Below are 20202 nucleotides of genomic sequence, written 5' to 3'. Positions count from 1 at the left end.
GGAGAGGACAGCCTCTGAGATTCCTGGGTGGATGACCCACGGGGATCCAGCTGCCGCTTCTCCTCCCTTCAGGTGCCCGAGGACCCTGGCCTGACTCCATGAGGGGAAGGAGCACCTGGAAGAACATTGAGGTGCTCCGTTTCCCCCTCGTGTTGCCATTGCAGGAACACACCCATGGTTAATGCGATGGAGCACAGGTCTGCACACATCTCCGCACTCTGCTGGACAGGGTCTCCATGGCATCTGCCATCCTCCCCATGCATACCTCCATACGTGCACATGTGGGCACCTCCTCTGACTCGCGTGTCACTCTGTTGTGGGCTTCCAACAGCTCTGCATGATGTTCCCCCACCTTCTGCTGACTCTCCAATGAGTTGGAAGGCCAAATCCAGAGGCTCGTCATCAGACCCAGACCTCACAGATGCCTCTTCCTCAGCAGTCCTCTGAGTGACAGGGAGTTCAGCTGAACCTGCCTCCTCTTGCTGCAGATACGTGTCCGTGTAGTGACCACCAGATTGTGAACCCGAGTCTGCTCTACATCTGAGTCCCATGGAGGTGTGTGTCTCTGCGCTGGTGGAGGGTGTGGTAAGTGCTGTATAGGGGCTTCTAGGCTGCTTGTTTCCAGCTCTTCAATGGAGGAAGTGAGGACATGGATGGAGCTGAGGGACTGGCTGGCTGAGGGTGTCGGTCGCTTGGCCAAGGTCCCTGTGAACCAAAGTAGAGGTAATCAGTGCCTGTCAGAAGAGTCAAAAGCAGGAGAGAGAGCACTCACAGTTGCGTTGAGAGAGGGATGATGTGGTGCAGGATCCTCAGGTGGGTATTCACAGCCGATCTCAACGTCACCGCAGGCACGACCCATGTCGTCACCAGTCAGCGCAGTGGCACGCTCCTCAAATTGAGTGAGGAGCCTAATGTGGGCCACTCCACCCCAGGTCTGGGACCTCTCCCTGCTGTTGTGAGCAGGCTTCTCCTGCATGGAAACAGATGGAGAGAGTGTGAGCAGGGCATATGGCACAGCGTGGAATGTTTGTGGGGTGAGCGGAGACATGGATGGGATGAGGATGTGAGCTCCAGAGGATATGACCTGATGGAGATGTGACAGTGTGGTATTGTCCCTCGAGGTGCAAGATCCCTGTGGATGTGTGATGGGTTTGTGAGCCTGAGAGTTGAGAGTGATGAGAAGAGTGACTTACCCTGGTGGAACGGATGAGAGCATTTATCCTCTTTCGGCACTGGGAGGCTGTCCTCTTTCGCAGAGCGTTGGCACTGACCACCACTGCCACCGCCTCCCATGCAGGATTGGCGACCTTGCTTGCTGGTCTTTGCCCAGAGCAGGGGTAGAGGATATTGCGGTGGGCCTCCACTGCATCCAGTAGGCGCTCGAGGGAGGCAATGCTAAGTCTGGGGGCAGCATGTTTCCTCTCTTTGGCCGCTATCAGCTCCCAGCAGCTTCCTATCCCTTGAACGCTAGCTCTGTGCAGGGGTGGCCTTTAAACATAGCATCTGGTTTACTGAAGGCCTGAGGTGACAGCGGGGCGGGTGAATCAGAGGACACCCCATCAGCGTCCCAGTGTGTTTCCCAGGAATTAATTATTAATGAGGTGGGACATGCCGGGAATGGGATGATATGGTATGAAAAGCTGTCATTGTGGCTGACAGGTAAAACATCCTTTTTCTTGCCCGCTACCACATTTAGTGCAAATCTGGGATGATTCCACCTACAGTGTATAAGATCTTATCTTGTAGAGACAGAGAATGGGATAGAGAAAAGAAACAGAAACATGTATCAGCAAGAATTAGACCATCAATTGAATAGACTAACTACACATATGATCAGGAAGACAGGCGGAACAGAGGAACAATAGTCTCTGAAATTCACAGAGTCCCAGGGAGAATACAGAAAACTTGAATCCTATGTAACCTCCGAGAGAGCTGAGAATAAGCTCGGGCAGATTGGTGAAAGCAGCAATCTCTGTGAACCAGAGATAAGGGCAGAGAGCTCGGGGGTAGATGTAGGATAAAGGATTAATGTTAAATATATAGCCTACAGCATCAGTGACGTAAGACCAACAATGACATCTTCCTGGAGCTTCGATCACATGACCCCCACAACCTCCCCCGTCAATCAAGCAACCAGTTTTTCAAGTTTCCAATATTTCTATGCTAATAAACAAAGGTATTCAAAGAAAATGAAAATAAAACCATTGTTTTATTTTATTTCCATTTGTTTTTCCCCCTGAGTTGCACACAGCAATTTCCTGGAGATTATTTTTGAATTTTTCTGGACTCCAAGGTAAGCCTGGCCGGTTGACAACTCTACAGTTGACTTTGACTACAAATTCCTTTTTGGTTGGTAAATAATGTTTTCCGTGACATAAAAGCTCAAGTTCTCTGCTGTGGCACACGCTGTGTCCAACCTTTTTTTTCAAGCTAATTAGAGACGAAGTATCTTTTATCTGTAAACCTGAAAACCAAAAACATCCAAAAATCAGCACTTTTTTGGAACTTCATCAGCATTTAGCGCAGGAAGTCTAGTTGTTTGGCTGCACTGTTTACCTTGCGATTTTTGTGGTAAATGTGTCAAAAAGAAACTTATTTATTATTCAGTGGTATATTTTACTTTTCTAGCCATTTTACTGACTTCAGACTATAGCTAGCCTAGGCTTCGGCTATTGTAATGTAAGTTTCTATGTGGTATCTGAAAACTGAAATTATGTGAAATCTAAAGTGCAATTGGCCCCGGGGGGTTTCAGATAAAAGATACGTGACCTGTCGTTACTCATTAATCAGTTTAGTTACAGAATGCAGAATAGGATCATTGGGGCGATCAGGTCTCAATTAAGGATCATTCATAAGGCCATCATAGGACGTGCATCTTAATTTCTTCGCTGGGAGGGTGAGTGAGTTTACACTGAGCATCTGTGAGTGTGAGCAGCAGGTGAGAACTTTCCAGCCACAGCAATGTGAGCATTCCTCTTTGTGCAAATTTAAAACATTAAAGTAACATCTGAAGGTAGTGATCTGATTTCCAAGTGCATTCCGACTGTGCACAGTTTGTACAGGCTGGATGGACCTGTCTCATTTCAAATCCTTGTGTTTAGAATGAAAGGATTTTTTATGAAATATTTTATTCTAACCTTCATTTTACTGCCTCATATTCTTTGTCCCACAGATGGATAAGTCTGAAATTGATGTGGCTGCTGCCACCACAAACCTCCTCACTTTATACAGCGAAATGGAAACAGAAGAAAATGTGAAATTTTACAACTCTTGGGCTCAGGACTATGAGCAGGTAGAACATTCACATCTCATTTTACCACCCATAGAACTGACCTCTGGGGGACGAATTGCTCTTCACATCTGTGTAGCAACATGGCCATTGTTACCATGGGTTAGTCTGTTTGGTGTCCCCACACATCCATCAGAACTGCATTTATCACTTTACATCAAAAGCCAACAAGAAAAAATGTCCTTGTTGTAGTTGTGGAGTCATCACCAAGAGAAACCAGAGGAGTTCTTTCTCCATCATATGACATTTTTTTTGTTCGTGGGATGTGGGCATCACTGGATAGGCCAGCTTTTATCCCTAATTACCCTTGAGAAGGGGGTGGTGAGCTGCCTTCTTGAACCACTGCAGTCCCTGTGGTGTAGGTACACCCACAGTTCTGTTAGGGAGGGAGTTCCAGGATTGACCCAGCGACAGTGAAGGAACGGCGATATATTTCCAAGTCAGGATGGTGAGTGACTTGGAGGGGAACTTCCAAGTGGTGGTGTTACCATCTATCTGCTGCCCTTGTCCTTCTGGGTGGTAGGGGTCACGGGTTTGGAAGGTGTTCTTAAAGGAGCCTTGGTGAGTTGCTGCAATGCATCTTGTAGATGATATACACTACTGCCACTCTGCATCAGTGGTGGAGGGAGTGAATGTTTAAAGTGGTCCATATGCTGCTGATCAGATGGGCTGCTTTGTCCTGGATGGTGTTGAGACTCCTAAGTACTGTTGCAGCTGCACTCATCCAGGCAATTGGAGAGTATTCAATGACACGCCTGACTTGTGCCTTGTAGATGGTGGACAGACTTTGGGGGGTCAAGAGGTGACTTAATCACCTTAGAGTTCCCAGCTGCTGATTTGCTCTTGTAGTCACTGTATTTATATGGTTGGTCCAGTTCAGTTTCTGGTCAATGGGGAATTCAGCAATGATAATGCCATTGAATGTCAGGGAGATGGCTAGATTTTTTTCTTGTTGGAGATGGTCATTGCCTGGCACTTGTGTGGCACAAATGGTACCATTTACTATCATCTCTGGGTCTATATTTATCTACTGTCATGTCAATATATATTAAAATAGCAATAGGTGCAAACTGATCCATTGGGATCTATGTTCATGCTACTGTAAAATTCCTATTGAAGATGACCTCAGCTTCTCTCTTTCAGCCAGTTTCCACCTCTTGCAACACCCTTTAACTCCTAACCTCAGCCATGACTGTTCCCAGGTACAGTAAAAGACAGCAGTAGGTGTCCATGCAAGCTGAGTGGGGGTGGATAGCAAGCAGGATAAAGAGGCTGGTTAATAATAGAACAGTCAAAGAGAAGAGAGGGCAGGTGGAGTGTAAAGACAGAAAAGATGGAATTAAAATCAGCATGGTGAAGGAAGGAGGTCAGGAGGTGAGATCAGCATTGTCACAAAAGGCACAATGAACCCAAAACTTTTCATGGGTTTAATTATAGGATTATTGCTAGGGCTGAGTACCCCAGCTGTATCAGAAAATTCTCCATCTGTTGATTGAGTGGGTTGGAGATGACAGGCTGTTCATGTGCGTTATTATAATAGGTGCTGCTGGATGCCAAGCTCCCTCACATAAGTCTAACACATACGAACATACGAATTAGGAGCTGGAGTAGGCCACTCGGCCCCTTGAGCCTGTTCCCCCATTCAATAAGATCATGGCTGATCTGATTGTAACCTCAATCCCACATCCCCGCCTACCCCCGATAACCTTTCACCCCCTTGCTTATCAAGAATCTATCTACCTCTACCTTAAAAATGTTCAAAGAATCTGCTTCCCCTGTCTTTTGAGGAAGAGAGTTCCAAAGACTCATGATGGTCTGGGGGAAATTTTTTTTCCTCATCTCTGTTTTAAACGGGTGACCCCTTATTTTTAGTTCTAGTTCTAGATTCTTCCACAAGAGGAAACATCCTCTCCACATCCACCCTGTGAAAACCCCTCAGGATCTTAAAGGTTTCAATCAAATTGCCTCTTCTTCTAAACTCCAGCAGATACAAGTCTAACAGACAACCCGCCTATTCCAGGTATTAGTCTGGTAAACCCTCTCTGAACTGTTTCCAACATACTTACATCCCTCCTTAAATAAGGTGACCAATACTGTACACAGTACTCCAGATGTGGTCTCACCAATGCCCTGTATAACTGAAGCATAACCTCTCTACTTTTGTATTCAATTCCCCTCACAATAAATGATAACATTTTATTAGCTTTCTTAATTACTTGCTGCACCTGTAATCTAATCTTTTGTGATTCGTGCACTAGGATAGCCAGATCCCTCTACATCTCAGAGCTTTGCTATCTCTCACCATTTAGATAATATGCTTCTATTTCATTCTTCCTGCCAAAATAGACAATTCCACATTTGCCCACATTAAACCCCATGCCAGATCTTTGCCCACTCACTTAACCTATCTATGTCCCTTAGTAGCCTCTGCAGGGGTGCCCCTTTTCCCTCAGGGACCCTCCCCACACCCAAGTTCATGATACCAGATTCACATGTGTATGGCTTGAACAGAATGACCAACAATACAAGTTTCTTCTGATAATTCATAATCACGTTATTGAATCACCCACAACATCACAGTACAAAACACCCAAATTTTAAACAACCTGTTCCCAGTACCCAACACAAAGTCACCGCGACTCTGGCTTAAACATACAAAGGTGTTAACTCCAGCCGAAGTCTCCACGACTCGGTTTAAACTTACAAAATCACGGGTAAAACACCACGGCTTGTCCTGAAACCTTAAGAAAATACCCTCAGACCAATATCACCAAGCTGTGGCTGAAACAAGTTACAAATTACTGGCAAAAAACACCAGGGGATGAATTTTCACCTTGGCATGTGGGCACACGTCCAACATGCACAAGCATGAAATAACGCGCAATATTTCAGTCAGTGGGCGCGCGTGGGAGTCGGCACCCTGCCGACAATTAAGAGGGCTGTTAAGCCCATTAATTCATTAATTAAACTGAATTTTTCCCTGCCTGTCCAACCTTATGGTTGGCGGGCGGGCGAAGAGGCCAAGCGGCCTTTGGATTTTTGAGGAAACCTCATACGTAGGCAGGATGAGGTTTCCGATATTAATTAAAATTATATAAAAATATTTAAATCTCATTTCTAACATAGCCCTACTCATGTGACAGAGACACATGAGGGGACATGTTTCCTTATTTTTACCATCTTTATTTGTAAAGTTAAAAATCTTCACCTCCATGAGGCAGCTCTGTGTCTTCAGGGAGCTTTCTGTGAGCACATGCGCTGACTTCCGCGTTCGCCCTCCTCCCCCCCCTACCCAAGCAGTGCTGAGTGTTTCAGCGCGCGATTCACACTGGCTGGCTATTAATTGGCCGGTTAGTGTGAAATCGCGGTTGGGGCCCGATCGTGGGCCGGCGGACCATTGCGCAGCCACTCCCAAGCCCGCCCGCCCGCCTGATGAAGGGAAAACCCTCCCCCAAGTTTTTACCCCAAACCTTCACAAAACCCTAAGACCAATATCACTACAATTTGGCTGAAACTTACAATCACCAACACAGCTGCTATGTCTGGTATAGAATGTAGGTGTGAGTCAGGGTGGCCAGCCCTGACCCTCGTCCCGACTGCAGCCCAGGTAATCAGATCTGCTCTTCCTTTATAATAATTTAACTCAGACATGTCAAAACATATTTCCTGTTGTTCCAATGTCCATTTAGTTGATTCCACGCAAAGTCCAGACAAATGTCATCACCTCCTGGTCGAAACAATATGGGGTTTTCCATGGAAGATATATCCAAATGAATATTAGCAGTTCTCATATGAGCAATTCTCCTACTGTTTGAGGTCACACAGTAACATCATCCTGGCTCCAAAATGAATGAGGGTTTGAATGATCCTATTCCAGTACTATTGTCTGTGATGCAGACCTTAATTGCATAATCCCTTGAATGTATTGCATTGATGATATGCTCTTTGTGCCATTGTATTAGGTTATCAGACTTTTTGACTGCATTAGTCAATGGCAGCTAATGGCATTTCCTGGTACCATTGTTCCCTGATAGCAGTCAGTCAATTTCCAAACCCTTTTGACAAGTCACTGTTTTTGCTAGATGTCCAAATTAACCCCTTGCTGACCAGCCCTGTACCTGCTGACTGCAGCTTGGCTTTTGTAATTTATAGTTCCAATCATATGGTCAAAACATGTCTGTGGGCTTGAAATTATATTCCATAAATTTCCCAGCTGGAGGGGATTCCGATCCTACATTTCCTTATGTTCTCTTCAGAACTTACTTTCCTACCTATCTTTGTGTCATCAGCAAATTTAGCAACAATGCCATCTGTCCCTTCGTCCAAGTAATTTATATAAATTGTGATCCCTGTGGCACATCATTCGTCACATTCTGACAACCAGAAAAAGACTCATTTATGCCTACCTTTTGTTTCCTGTTGGTTAGCCAATCCTCTATCCATACAAAATCACAGAATCACAGAGTGCAGAAGAGGCCCTTTGGCCCATCGAGTCTGCACCGACACATGAGAAATACCTGACCTACCTACCTAATCCTATTTACCAGCACTTGGCCCATAGCCTTGAATGTTATGACATGCCAAGAGCTCATCCAGGTACTTTTTAAAGGAACACCATGAGCTTTTATTTTCTGCAATAACCTTTGATGTGGCACCTTATCAGATGCCTTCTGGAAATCTAAATACAATGCATCCACTGGTTCCCCTTTACCCAAAGCACATGCGACACCTTCAAAGCACTCCAATAAATTGGTTAAACATATTTTCCTTTCACAAAACCATGTTGACTCTGCCTGATTACCTTGAATTTTTCTAAGTGCCCTGCTATAACATCTTAAGTAATAGCTTCTAACATTTTCCCTATGACAGATATTAAGCTAACTGGCCTGTAGTTTCCTGATTTCTGTCTCCCTCCCTTTTTGAATAAAGGAGTTACATCTGCTATTTTCCAATCTAAAGGAACCTTTCCCGAATCTAGGGAATTTTGGAAAATTGAAACCAACGCATCAAATATCTCACTGCTCCAGTATCAGCTCCCTCTCACCCTGTGCTCTAAGATACAGACTATACAGAGAAAAACTCTTCAGTAGCCAGACTGTATGAATTAATTATCTTTCTGCTCACAGCATATGAGTGTGATGGGTTACCAGGCTCCCAGGTTCGGTGTGGAGACTGTGGACTCTGCATATCTCGGAAATCGAGAGAGTGCACTGGTCCTTGATGTGCCTTGTGGAACAGGACTAGTGGCTGAAGGGGTAAGAGATGATGAAACTGTAATCAAATACCACGGAGATATTGGTATAACCAGTGCAAACTGCTCTCACTATTCATTGCTCTGTGCAATAGTGAGAAGTTTCTAGAATGCCTATGTTTCTTATTAATGATCAGCATTGCTATTGTTGGTGTGGTGAGGAAGGGAAACTGTGAAGTGGGTGAAGTTGACAACTTCCCCACAAGCATGTTAAATTATTCTGACAAAGGTCACAGTGTATTCCAGGAAGAAAATATCCTTTTATCTCCCCCAAAGCTTTGAGAGCAACTCCATTGGAATAAGACAGGCTGACGTGGGCTTTCCAGAATTACCCAGGACAAAGGAAAGTTTGTATCTCTTAAACTCGAATAAAGCTGCAAAAAAAATTCCAGCCAATGCTTTGGGATGTTTGTATTTGAATTAAATAGCTGGGCCTCTCCCTCAGACATTACTCGCTGACATAACAGGAGAGAGTTTCCTGGCATTGACCATGCTTATTGCTCATTACCACATCTGGGCAGGAACATATCAGAAAATCAGGCAGATTAGAGCACAAACTCAGAAAGAAACTACTTAATTATCATTGCAGGAACATTATAGAATCACAGAACAGTCCAGCACAGAGGGAGTGCATTCGGCCCATTGAGTCTGGAGTGGCTCTATCAAAGAGCAGTGAATCCCAGTCTCCATATCCTTTCAATCAGCTGGGTCTTTTATAGACATGAGCTCTGATCTACCTCATCTTCCAAAATGTTTAAATTATCCTCAACCTCAGGATGTGAGCAACTCTGGAAAATTCACACTTATTTCCCAGCCCTAGGGCAGAATTTTCTGGTCCTGCCAGCAGCAGGTTCCATGGCGGGCAGGAGCCGAAAAATTTAGAGTGAGGCCAAAAGTTAGATTTCTGCCGACCGAAAAGCAAGTCGGAGTTTGCCCCTTGCCACTTTCATGGCAGGATGGTGGTGGGTCAGATTTCCCACTGATCCATGTCGCAAACACCATTTGCATGCATTACTATGTCATGAATACTCATTAAAAACGCTACTCACCAGAATCATGTTCCCTCTCCCAATTACATGCCAGGGCAGTGGGAAAGTAGATTGGTCTAAATCAAAACTGGATGTAAGTGGCATGCAGCTATCTGCTCTCACTTCACTTGTGACTTCGAGATGAGTGCAACATTCGAAGCCCGTCTGCAACAGAGCTGCTCCAGTTCCTCAGCGATCCCAGCATTATGCCACATTGGTGGGTATATGGTGGGGCTGCTCAAGGTCACTGCCCCAGATGTTGAACTGGGCTGCTCATGGTGGTTGCTACACTACTCCGCCAGGACAGCATTTTGTGTTACGATTCTCAGGCGGAATGATCTCTAAAACAGATCAGAATGGCGGCTGGCTGGGGGTGGGGTGGGGGGCAGCTGTGGGGCTGGTGGGGGCAGAGACTTGAGGATGAAGGGGATCTGGTAGAGTTGAACAACGGGGAGATGGCAGAGACATGAGGGTGAAGGGGTATGGTAGTGTCGAAGTGGGAGAGAGATTGATGGCAGGCAAGAAGGAAGATTGGAGGTGGGGAAGCTGGAGCCTGACATGGACCAGTAGAATGCAGACACAGAAAGGGCAGATGGGATTCGATTTGCATGAATAGGAGGGGATGCACACAGACGCTAAAAGGTTGGGAGTTAGTTTGGCATAAGAGTGAAGAGTTGCACAGAAACTCATGAGTGGTGTGGGGTGGTGGTGGGTTTCAGGCACAGCTTGGTGTGTGGGGTGTGGTCATTGTCTCACACTCAGTGGTGACGGGGACATTTGGCTCAGTACTGGGCTGCAAATGGGGTTGTCATGGTCAGGGGAGGCATCTGCAGCCTGTGAGTGGAGAAAACGTAATAAGGGTGGTGGGAGGGGTTATATGAAGCTCTCCTGTGGGGCATCGCCTCTGCATCTGATTGTGCACACAGCATCAAGATGGGGAGGGTGAGGTCCTGAGCCCAAGTTGTTGGTGAGATCCGGTTAATGACCAATAATGTTTTGTTTAATGTGGACAAAGTTTGAGATCTAAACTACTAAGTGCAGAAAGCCACAAGATTCTATGGGTTTTGAACAAACAAAAACAAACTTAACTATACACGGTTAGAAAGATAAATCAATTTACACAATCTATCATATACTCTAACGATCAGGCTAAGTATGAGGAACATTTGAATTAGCAGGGGAACGGTGGTCGGACACACTACACTGCACAATAAGTGACAGATGCAACCAAAACAGGTTCCATGGATTTCTCAATAACCCACCCAGATGTCTGTAACACCGTGAACCACCCAATCCCACCGAAATTTCGTCTCTCTTTCTCTCTCACGAAGGTTTCCAATCTCCACATGTGAAGATCTGACCTTGGAATTCTCTCCAAACTTCGCTCCAACTTGGATGTCTGTAATGATGTCCACCCTCACAGGGTTTAAATCTCGCCTTCTGAGACTCCATTTCCCTGGATTCCAGGGTAGGCTCAAGTATCAACTTCCAAGCACAATTTCAGATCTTTGGCCATGCCTAGTTGAACACCACTGCTCCAAAGGGGTACCTTTACCCCAACGGCCCGCAGCATGGAGTCATCAACCTTCGGCTGCCTTCTTGGATCTTCAGGGTCTCTCTTTAGCCATCATTGATTACCAGAGCTTCTCCCGAGCCCACTTCATTTAAGCGCTGCTCACCATAGCCCTTTTTCTAATGGAGCCTGTTTCACTGCTCCTCTCTTTTTCCTAACTTAACTGGTACCTGTTTCTATCCCCTGTTTCTGGCCCTTACCTGGGACTTCCTGTTGGGACCTCTCCCTGTCCTTTTCCCTCTCTGTGGGACACTTCTTGACTCTTCTGATTAAAACTGACTGGCTGAATAAAAACTGATTCCCCAAGAACTGCTGGTCATTGACCCTTGAACTGATCTGGTGACCTATCACAACAACACTCCAAGAGGGTCCCACCCTTGTTACTAAGCAGGATGAAATGTAATAAGCAATGGAACATCTTGTACCTTAAATGTTACAATCTCCATAGGGTGCTAGCTTAGCACATGGAGTCACAGAAGAAATAAATTTCATAATATAAAAACAAAGAAATTTGTCAAATTTAAATCAAGTATTTCTGAAGAAAGAGACTTTGTTGTCAAAACTTTTCATCTTGCACTCTTCAGAACAATTTGTAAGAAAATACCAATGTGAGGGGAAACAACATATTCATACTGTATGAGAAGAAAGTACTGATTGGTTGGCAGGTAGACTCTGATTGGTAGAGCAATTTCCATGGAGATAGCACAGTTGATTGCGTCTAACAGTTAACTGCCAAGCATTGTTTGAAATTTAAACCAGGCAGCTTGACTCTGATTGTTCAAGACATTGCCCTGAGGAATGAACCAGCAAATGGCTGTCACTTATTTTGTTTAGCTGAAAAAGGCTGCCTGCAACTTGCTGTCTGCAAAGAACAGGACCCTGTGTATTAATATACGTAGCTCCCAGTGTACGTAAATGTGCCACACTGCGAGCCTGACTGACAATCTTAAATTCGTTGTCAGCGTAATTTTTAGCGCATTGAGGATTATTTAATAAATATTGTTCAATCGTGGAATCACATCTAATATTGGACACTGTGCCTTGAGTTTTGCAAGCACAGGATGGTTGGGTACAGTCTGTACCCTGCCCATTGCGAACAGCGGCTAGGACATGCTGTTTGATATAATCTGCCAATCTTAGGGACGTCCGGCCTGCAAACCTAGCATCACACTGGCACTGAAATTCATATACCACATTACTCATTTGTGTGATAGGCAGAATGTCTTTTTGGCTTGATGACAGCATCCTGTTAGTGGTGAATATCACTCGTGTTGCTACTGCATAGTAGCAGCATGAAACAGCTAGCTTCACCTGTTGCTCAAATGTTTGAGATACCTTGCCCTTCCAGGGTAATCTGAGGTAGACTGGGCACTTCTCAGGGCCAAAAGTGATGGTCTTGAGCCCATTCATGAGCTTGTGTGATATACAGTGCAAAATGATCTGACCAGGTAACCATTAACCCACAGGATGTCTTTGATGTACCCTTCTTCACCATCAAGCTTGCATGGTGAGCAAATGGCTCAGGCTTTATTTACGAGGTTGTCGATAAGACTAATCTTATAGCGCGTGGAACTATAAGAATCCCAATGCATGTATTGACCAGTGAAGGTAGGCTAGTGGTAGGCCATGGTAGAGATACCTGGCAGTTTTCTCAGCTAGTGTATCAAGGAAAGGGAATTCATTTGACTGTCCCAAAGACTGGCGGATCATTTCAAACAGCATGTCCTTTCCGCTGTTCACAACGGGCAAGGCACAGACCGTACTCAACCAGCCTGTGCTTGCAAAGCTCAAAACACAGTGTCCAACATTAGATGTGATTCCACAATTGGACAATATTTGTTAAATAATCCTCAATGTGCTAAGAATTATGCTGACAACCAATTTGAGATTGTCAGACAGGCTCTCAGTGTGATGTATTTGTGTGTTCTGGAAGCTACATATATTGATACACATGGCCCTGTTCTTTGCAGACAGCAAGTTGCAGACTGCTTGTTTCAGTAAAACAAAATAAGTGACAGCTGTTCATTGGTTCACTCCTCAGGGTAATGTCTTGCACAATCAGAGCTAAGCTGCCTGGTTTAAACAATGCTTGGCAGTTAACTGTCAGTCACAATCAACTGTGTTTCCTCCATGGCAGTGCCTCTATAATCAGAGTCTACTTGCTAACCAATCAGCACTCTCCTCTCATTTATTTGTTTCCCTGACATTGGTATTTTCTTGCGAGTTATCCTGAAGAGTGCAAGACAAAAATCTTTGACAAAAAAAATGTCTCTTTTTCAGCAACACTCAAGTCATGTACTACCAAATGACTAAATTTAAATTAAAAATGTCATTCAGCCCAGTGGTCGTGGAAAACGTCAAGTGTACCAGTGGACACCGCCTGCTCCCTCTACAGGGAAACCCAGGTGGGGATGGAACCACAGAAAAGAGGCAAACAGCTGGGTTGAACAACCCCCTCAACCGTCGGCTGCTTGGACCTGTTTATGGCCACCTTTGACGTGTCTCTTCATGCGTGCTCAAATAATGAATACCATCCACTGTTTATCCTTACCCTTAATTTATGCAATTAACATCTTGCAGTGTCTTCTAGATCTCACAGGGTAGGAAACAAGCTGGGCATTTTGTTGTTAAAGGGACTGATTTTTGAACCCCATGAGAACAGTAACAGAGAGAGAGAATCCAATCCATGATACATGGGAGAGTCAAATGCTTCATTTTTCTCACCAATCCACTTTCAATAAGTTGCATTGGTGCAAGTGTCCAAGTCCTGGCCTCCCAATCATATTGTGGAGCAGTGTAGATGCTGGCACAGTGGCACAGTTAACCCTTCATGTGCTGCTTGATAAAATCCACAGGAGACAACCTCTGAGTTAGCTGAAGTATACTGGGAAACTAGGCTAGAGGATAGATCAATAGAGAAGCAGTGGCAGACATTTAAGGGGATATTTCCGAGCATTCAGATAAGTGCATTCCCATTATAAAGAGAAATTCTAAGGGGAGGACCCACCATCCATGGTTAACTGAAAAAGTTAAGGAAAGCATCAAACTTAAGGAAAAAGCATACAACTCCGCAAAGTTGAGTGGCAGGACAGATGATTGGACAGAATATAAAGAACAGCAGAGAATGACTAAAAGATTAATCAGAAGAAAGAAATTAGAGTATGAGAGGAAGCTAGCTAGAAATGTAAAAATGGACAAGAGTATTTAAAAATGAAAAGATTAAGCAAAGTGAGCGTTGGTCCTCTAGAGAGTGACAGTGGGGAGTTAATAGTAGATAATAAGGAAATGGCAAAAGAAATAAACAAATATTTTGCTTGTGTGTTCACTATAGAGGATACAAAAACATTCCAGTAAGATCCGCAAATCAGGAGGTGAAAGGGAGAATGGAACTTGGTGAAATTGAAATCACTAGGGAAATGATACTGAGCAAATTGATGGAGCTGCAGGCTGGCAAGTCTCCGGGTCCCAATGGATTACATTCTAGGGTCTTAAAAGAGGCAAGGCGGCTAATCAGATAGTTGATGCTCTGGTGTTAATTTTCCAAAATTTACAAGATTCTGGAAAGGTTTCATCAGATTGGAAAGTAGGAAATATAACCCCTCTGTTCAAGAAGGGAGGGAGGCAGAAAACAGGAAACTATAGGCTAGTTAGCTTAACATCTTTCGTGGAGAAGTTGTTAGAATCGATCATTAAGGAGGTTATAGCTGGGCACTTAGAAGAGATCAAGGCAATTGGAAAGAGTCAGCATGGTTTTGTGAAAGGAAAATCATGTTTAACTATTTTTTTGGAGTTTTTTGAAGGAGTAACATGCGCAGTGGATAAAGGAGAACCTGTAGACGTACTGTACTTGGATTTCCAGAAGGCACTTGATAAGGTGCCACATGAAAGGTTATTACGGAAAATAAAAGCGCATAGTGTAGGAGGGTAACATATTAGCAAGGATAGAGGTTTGGCTGGCTGGCAGAAAGCAAAGAGTATGCATAAATGCGTCTTTTTTGGATTGGCAGGATGTGACGAGTGGAGTGCCATAGGGGTCTCTGGTGGGGCCTCAACTTTTTATGATTTACATCAATGACTTAGGTAAGAGCGGTGAAGACATGGTAGCTAAATTTGCAGATGACACAAAGATAGGTAGGAAAGTATATTGTGAAAAGGAGGTTGCAGATGGATATAGATAGGTTGAGTGAGTGGGCAAAGATCTGGCAAATGGAGTTTAAGGTGGGAAAATATGAAGTTGTTCACTTTGGCAGGAAGATCAGAAAAGCAGAGTATTACTTAAGTGGAGAACAGCTGCATAATTCTGAGGTGCAGAGGGATCTAGGTGTTCAAGTACATGAGTCACAAAAAGTTATATGCAGGTACAGCAAGTAATTAAGAAAGCTAATGGAATGCTCTCCTTTATTATGAGAGAAATTGAACATAAAAGTAAGGATGTTATGCTTCAGTTATACAGGGCATTGGTGAGACCGCTTCTTGAATACTGTGTACAGTTTTTGCCTCTTTATTTAAGGAAGGACATAAATGCATTGGAGGCGGTTCAAAGGAGGTGATACCTGGAATGAGTAGGTTGTCTTATGAGGAAAGGTTGGACAGACTGGGCTTATTTCCACTGGAGTTTAGAAGAGTGAGGGGTGATTTGATTGAAGTATACAAGATCCTGAACGGCCTTGACAAGTTGGATTTTGAAAGGGTGTTTCTTCTTGTGGGTGAGTCCAGAACTAGGGGGCACTGTTTTAAAATTAGGAGATACCCTTTTAGGACAGAGATGAGGAGAATTTTTTTCTCTCAGAGGGTTGTGTGACTTTGGAACTCTCTGCCTCAGAAGGTGGTGGAGGCAGGGTCACTGAATATTTTTAAGGTAGAGGTAGATAGATTCTTGTTAGGTGAGGGAATTAAAGGTTATCGGGGTTAGATGGCAATGTGGAAATCGAAACACAAGAATATAAGCCATGATCTTATCGAATGACGGAAAAGGCTCGAGGGGCCGAATGGTCTACTCCTGTTACTATTTCTTATGTTCTTAATAGACAATCAGATGCCTGTTGGGTAATACCTAATATGAACAAGTCTGTTTTCTTTAGTTGCAGAAAGTGGGATTTAAGAACTTCCATGGAATAGATGGTAGTGAACGAATGTTGAAGATAGCTGAATCCAAAGGCCTGTATCAGAGTCTGACACATTGGATGGTAACTGCAGATAACCCACTGCCTATAGAATCAGGTAACCAACTGAGTCTATCTCATCTAATTAACACCCATAGACCACAGGGATTCAAGTTCTCCATTACTCTGTCAATCAACTTTCTGATGTTTGGGTCCTTTGAGGAGCTGGTGTCCGAATATTTCAGAGACCTTTGGAATTCCTCCACTGGTGGAGAAACAGGATCTTCAACCTGACTGTTTGGATTTAAAGGGAACTTGAATTATATGATCAAGACTTCCTCTATGTTTGTGATTTGAGATGAGATAACAGTTTGCCTGTGCAGTGTCTAACAAGCCTCTTTGTTGTTGATTGAATTGTTGTAGGTTCCTATGATTTAGTGACAGTTGTTGGTGGATTGGCTCAACAACACCTGCCGTGGGACATCCTTCCAGAAATGCTGAGAGTCACCAAATCAGGTGAGCAGAAAAGTCCATCTGTCATGAAGCTATTAATGTATATAATAGTTTGGAAAGTATTTTTCTTTTAAAATAGAAGTTTAGTCTGTGGGTGTGTCTTAATTGGGTTAAAGCCAGCTAGTCTGGGTGCTTTGATGTGTACTAATTTTGATATGTAAGAGACTTGGCGTGCATTTGCATTTTTTGAATAGAGCATTCAAGAAGTGGGGTGAAAACGGACACCTATCTAGCAGCTACCAAGCAATATGTTTATATTACTAATAAAATTGCTACTATGAAAGAGATTTTATTGTTAGAGAGGTTTAGTTCAGAGGTTGTTGATGCAAAGAGAATTAGCATTCAATGGGTAGTGGAAGATATAACAAGACAACCATTCTGTGTATGTAGGGCAGAGGCAATGTGAGATCAAAAGGCAGCTGAAAGCCTCCAACTGACTCCACAGGAACCAAAGTGAAAAGAACCTCATTTTGAATTCGTAAGGTGAAAATGCTTTGCCTGGTGTTTGGTTAAGTCTATGGGCTGCTGTTGCCTTAAAAGAGATGAGTTTGGGAATTTGTTAAAAGTTATGATAGTAGTAATTTGCAGCCATGTATATATATATATATGTATATATATATTAACCTGTGTAAATTAATAAAATGTTTCATTTAGTTTAATGTAAAACCTTGAGAACTGGTGGACTGATTCCTGAATTTAGAGTCACATTTCAAACATAACACTTAAAATGATAGGTTATGGCAGTTATTTCAAGTTTCCCTCTGGGATTTTTAAATAACTCTGCTTTATCAACTGCAATTGTCATAATACCATCCCTGTCAGACCACTTGGCCCATCAGTGCAGCGCCCACAGGAAGTATCAACCAAACAAAATGGCTGCCACAAGGTAACAACACCAGGTGCAGGTAAAATTCTGGATAGGTAACTCTTCAAACAGAAACAGGCAAACAGAAATAGGAGCAGAAGGATGTAAACGTTACAATCACATTGTTCACTTCCTTCAAATGATGGTTGCGGTTATTGGAGGTCAATCATCTCAGCTCCAGGACATCACTGCAGGAGTTCCTCAGGGTAGTGTCCTCGGCCCAACCATCTTCAGCTGCTTCATCAATTACGTTCTTTCCATTATAAGGTCAGAAGTGGGGATGTTGGCTGATGTTTGCACAATGCTCAGCACCATTCGTGACTCCTCAAATACTGAAGCAGTCCATGTCCAAATGCAGCAAGACCTGTACAATATCCAAGCTTGGGCTGACAAGTGGCAAGTAACATTTGCGTCACACAAGTGTCAGGCAATGACCATCTCTAACAAGAGAGAATCCAACCATCACCCCTTGATGTTCAATGGCATTACCATCACTGAATCCCCCACTATCAACATCCTGGAGGTTACCATTGACCAGAAACTGAACTGGACTAGCCATATAAATAAAGTGGCAACAAGAGCAGGTCAGAGGCTAGGAATCCTGTGGCGAGTAACTCACCCCCTGACTCCCCAAAGCCTGCCCACTATCTACAAGGCACAAGTCAGGAGTGTGATTGAATACTCCCCACTTGCCTGGATGAGTGCAGCTCCCACAATACTCAAGAACCTTGACATTGTCCAGGACAAAGCAGCCCACTTGATTGGCATCCCATCCACAAACATTCACTCCCTCCACTACCGACGCACAGTAGCAGCAGTGTGCACCATCAACAACATGCACTGTAGGAATTCACCAAGGCTCCTTAGACAGCACTTTCCAAACCCACAACCATTACTATCTAGAAGGACAAGGGCAGCAGATAGATGGGAACGCCACCACCTGGAAGTTCCCCTCCAAGTCACTCACCATCCTGACTTGGAAATATATCACCATTCCTTTACTGTCACTGAGTCAGAATCCTGGAACTCCCTTCCTAACAGCACTGTGGGTGTACCTACACCACATGGACTGCAGCGGTTCAAGGGGGCAGCTCACCACCACCTTCTCAAGGGCAATTAGGGATGGGTAATATATGCTGGCCCAGCAGCGAAGCTCACCTCCCACGAATGAAAAAAAAAATATTGTTTATAGAATAATTGTGGCCAAATTTTCAAACAGGTACCCACTGTTCAAATATCCTGAGTCTGCTATGCAGCATGCAGGTGCAGTCTGAGTGGATTCTTGGGAAATGTTTGTCTTACCAGTGCTTGCTTCACTTGGATCTGTCTGTTTCTTTCTTATAGGTGGCTGTATCTGCTTCACACTGAGAGCTGAGGAGAGTGATCACAGATGTAAGCTGCTTGCTTCAATCCAAGAGTTTGTGAACAAAGGGCTGTGGGAGAAGGTTGTCGAGCGCTATGTGGACAAGTGGCAGAAGGAGATGCTGCCGACAGGGGTGGCAGAAGAGTACGTTGATGGGGTAGTGGGTGTCTACAGGAAGAAATAATGATGCTGTCACGAATCCCTGAATAATCTGGGAGCTTCATGTTTGAAAATTGTCAATTGAATAAATTCAATATGAAAATAAATTAGTGCAAACTCACTAGTGCAAAGAAACCACTAATCTTCCCCGTCTGTGTGGTAAAGTGGAGTGCCATGTACCTTTAAGAGAATATAATTAATTGACCACGTGACTGTATTGACCAATCGCTACACAGCACGGGCTTCTTGGGTAACTGTAAGTCTAGAGCTGGAGGCGAATAAAGAAGCACACATTTTCAGTGTTTTGTTCTTCGTTCCTGTAAACTATCAGTGGTTGTTCAGTCAGTCAGTCTCTCTGCCTATATTGTTTCAAGCACCAACTAATGTGTTAATATCAAGGGCGCAGCTGGAGGCTGATAACACCCCCGATACGAAGACTTTTGGCAAGTTAGTAAACATTGTCAAAAACCACCTGAAGCCAAAGCCCTCAGTCACTATGCAGAGTTTTAAATTAAATTTGGGGAATAGGCTTCCAGGAGAGACAATCGCTGGCTATGTAGCTGCTTTAAAGGAATTTTTTTGGAACTTCAATTAATGATATATTGAGAGACCGATTGAAATGCAGAATCAGGGATGATGCTATTCAAAAGCGATTGCTATCTGAAACTAATCTAGATTTCAGTAAGGCATTAGAATTGGCAACAGCCATGGAGAGGCTGTTAGAGACTCAGAGCCAATAAAAGATACACAAAATGGCACCGTCCATCTTGTAGGGCGGGAAGGGCCGGTAACAAAAGGAACAAAAACGTTGGACTCCACAGAAAGGCGGAAAACGCCCACAATGTACAGACCATTGAAGAACAACAGGACAACACTGAAAACCCACAACATTAATGATAGAAATGCATACAGGCAGCCTGTAGGCAAACAACAGTTCAGAAATATCGAATGCTTTTTCTGCCACTGCAATGGTCACATAATGAGGCATTGTCAAGATTGGCTGAGACAGCATTTTAAAAACAAAGGTAGAAATCACAAAATCTGTCTCGTTGAAGGACC

The 20202-nt window shown here is 43.9% G+C and overlaps 1 protein-coding gene across 4 annotated transcripts; it reads left to right on the top strand.

The window, feature by feature from the left end:
- The first annotated feature begins 2435 nt into the window (after positions 1 to 2435).
- Positions 2436 to 19445, top strand: LOC144683624 (methyltransferase-like protein 27). 4 transcript variants are annotated; one of them, XM_078546832.1, is made up of 6 exons: positions 2436 to 2938; positions 3173 to 3292; positions 8416 to 8544; positions 16223 to 16361; positions 16667 to 16759; positions 18966 to 19445. In XM_078546832.1, exons 2-6 carry the CDS (start codon positions 3173 to 3175, stop codon positions 19166 to 19168), a joined length of 684 nt encoding a protein of 227 aa, XP_078402958.1. In that variant the 5' UTR covers positions 2436 to 2938; the 3' UTR covers positions 19169 to 19445. The 4 variants fall into 4 exon arrangements, with proteins under 4 accessions (XP_078402958.1, XP_078402960.1, XP_078402961.1 ...); XM_078546834.1 differs by having other exon boundaries at positions 2793 to 2921; XM_078546833.1 differs by having other exon boundaries at positions 2850 to 2963.
- Positions 19446 to 20202: the final 757 nt, after the last annotated feature.

The sequence above is a fragment of the Cetorhinus maximus genome, chromosome 8, assembly GCF_964194155.1.
Source record: "Cetorhinus maximus chromosome 8, sCetMax3.hap1.1, whole genome shotgun sequence".
Classification (NCBI taxonomy): domain Eukaryota; kingdom Metazoa; phylum Chordata; class Chondrichthyes; order Lamniformes; family Cetorhinidae; genus Cetorhinus; species Cetorhinus maximus.
The sequence above is the reverse complement of the archived record's forward strand: the minus strand, read 5'-3'. Positions and strand labels throughout refer to the sequence as shown.

What these genes read in the sequence shown, in the direction of transcription:
- LOC144683624 (XM_078546832.1), top strand. Translation starts at nt 3,173, where the DNA reads ATGGATAAGTCTGAAATTGATGTGGCTGCTGCCACCACAAACCTCCTC. An exon ending in GGGCTCAGGACTATGAGCAG is followed by an intron (nt 3,293 to 8,415) that starts GTAGAACATTCA and finishes TTCTGCTCACAG; the next exon opens with CATATGAGTGTGATGGGTTA. An exon ending in CAGGACTAGTGGCTGAAGGG is followed by an intron (nt 8,545 to 16,222) that starts GTAAGAGATGAT and finishes TGTTTTCTTTAG; the next exon opens with TTGCAGAAAGTGGGATTTAA.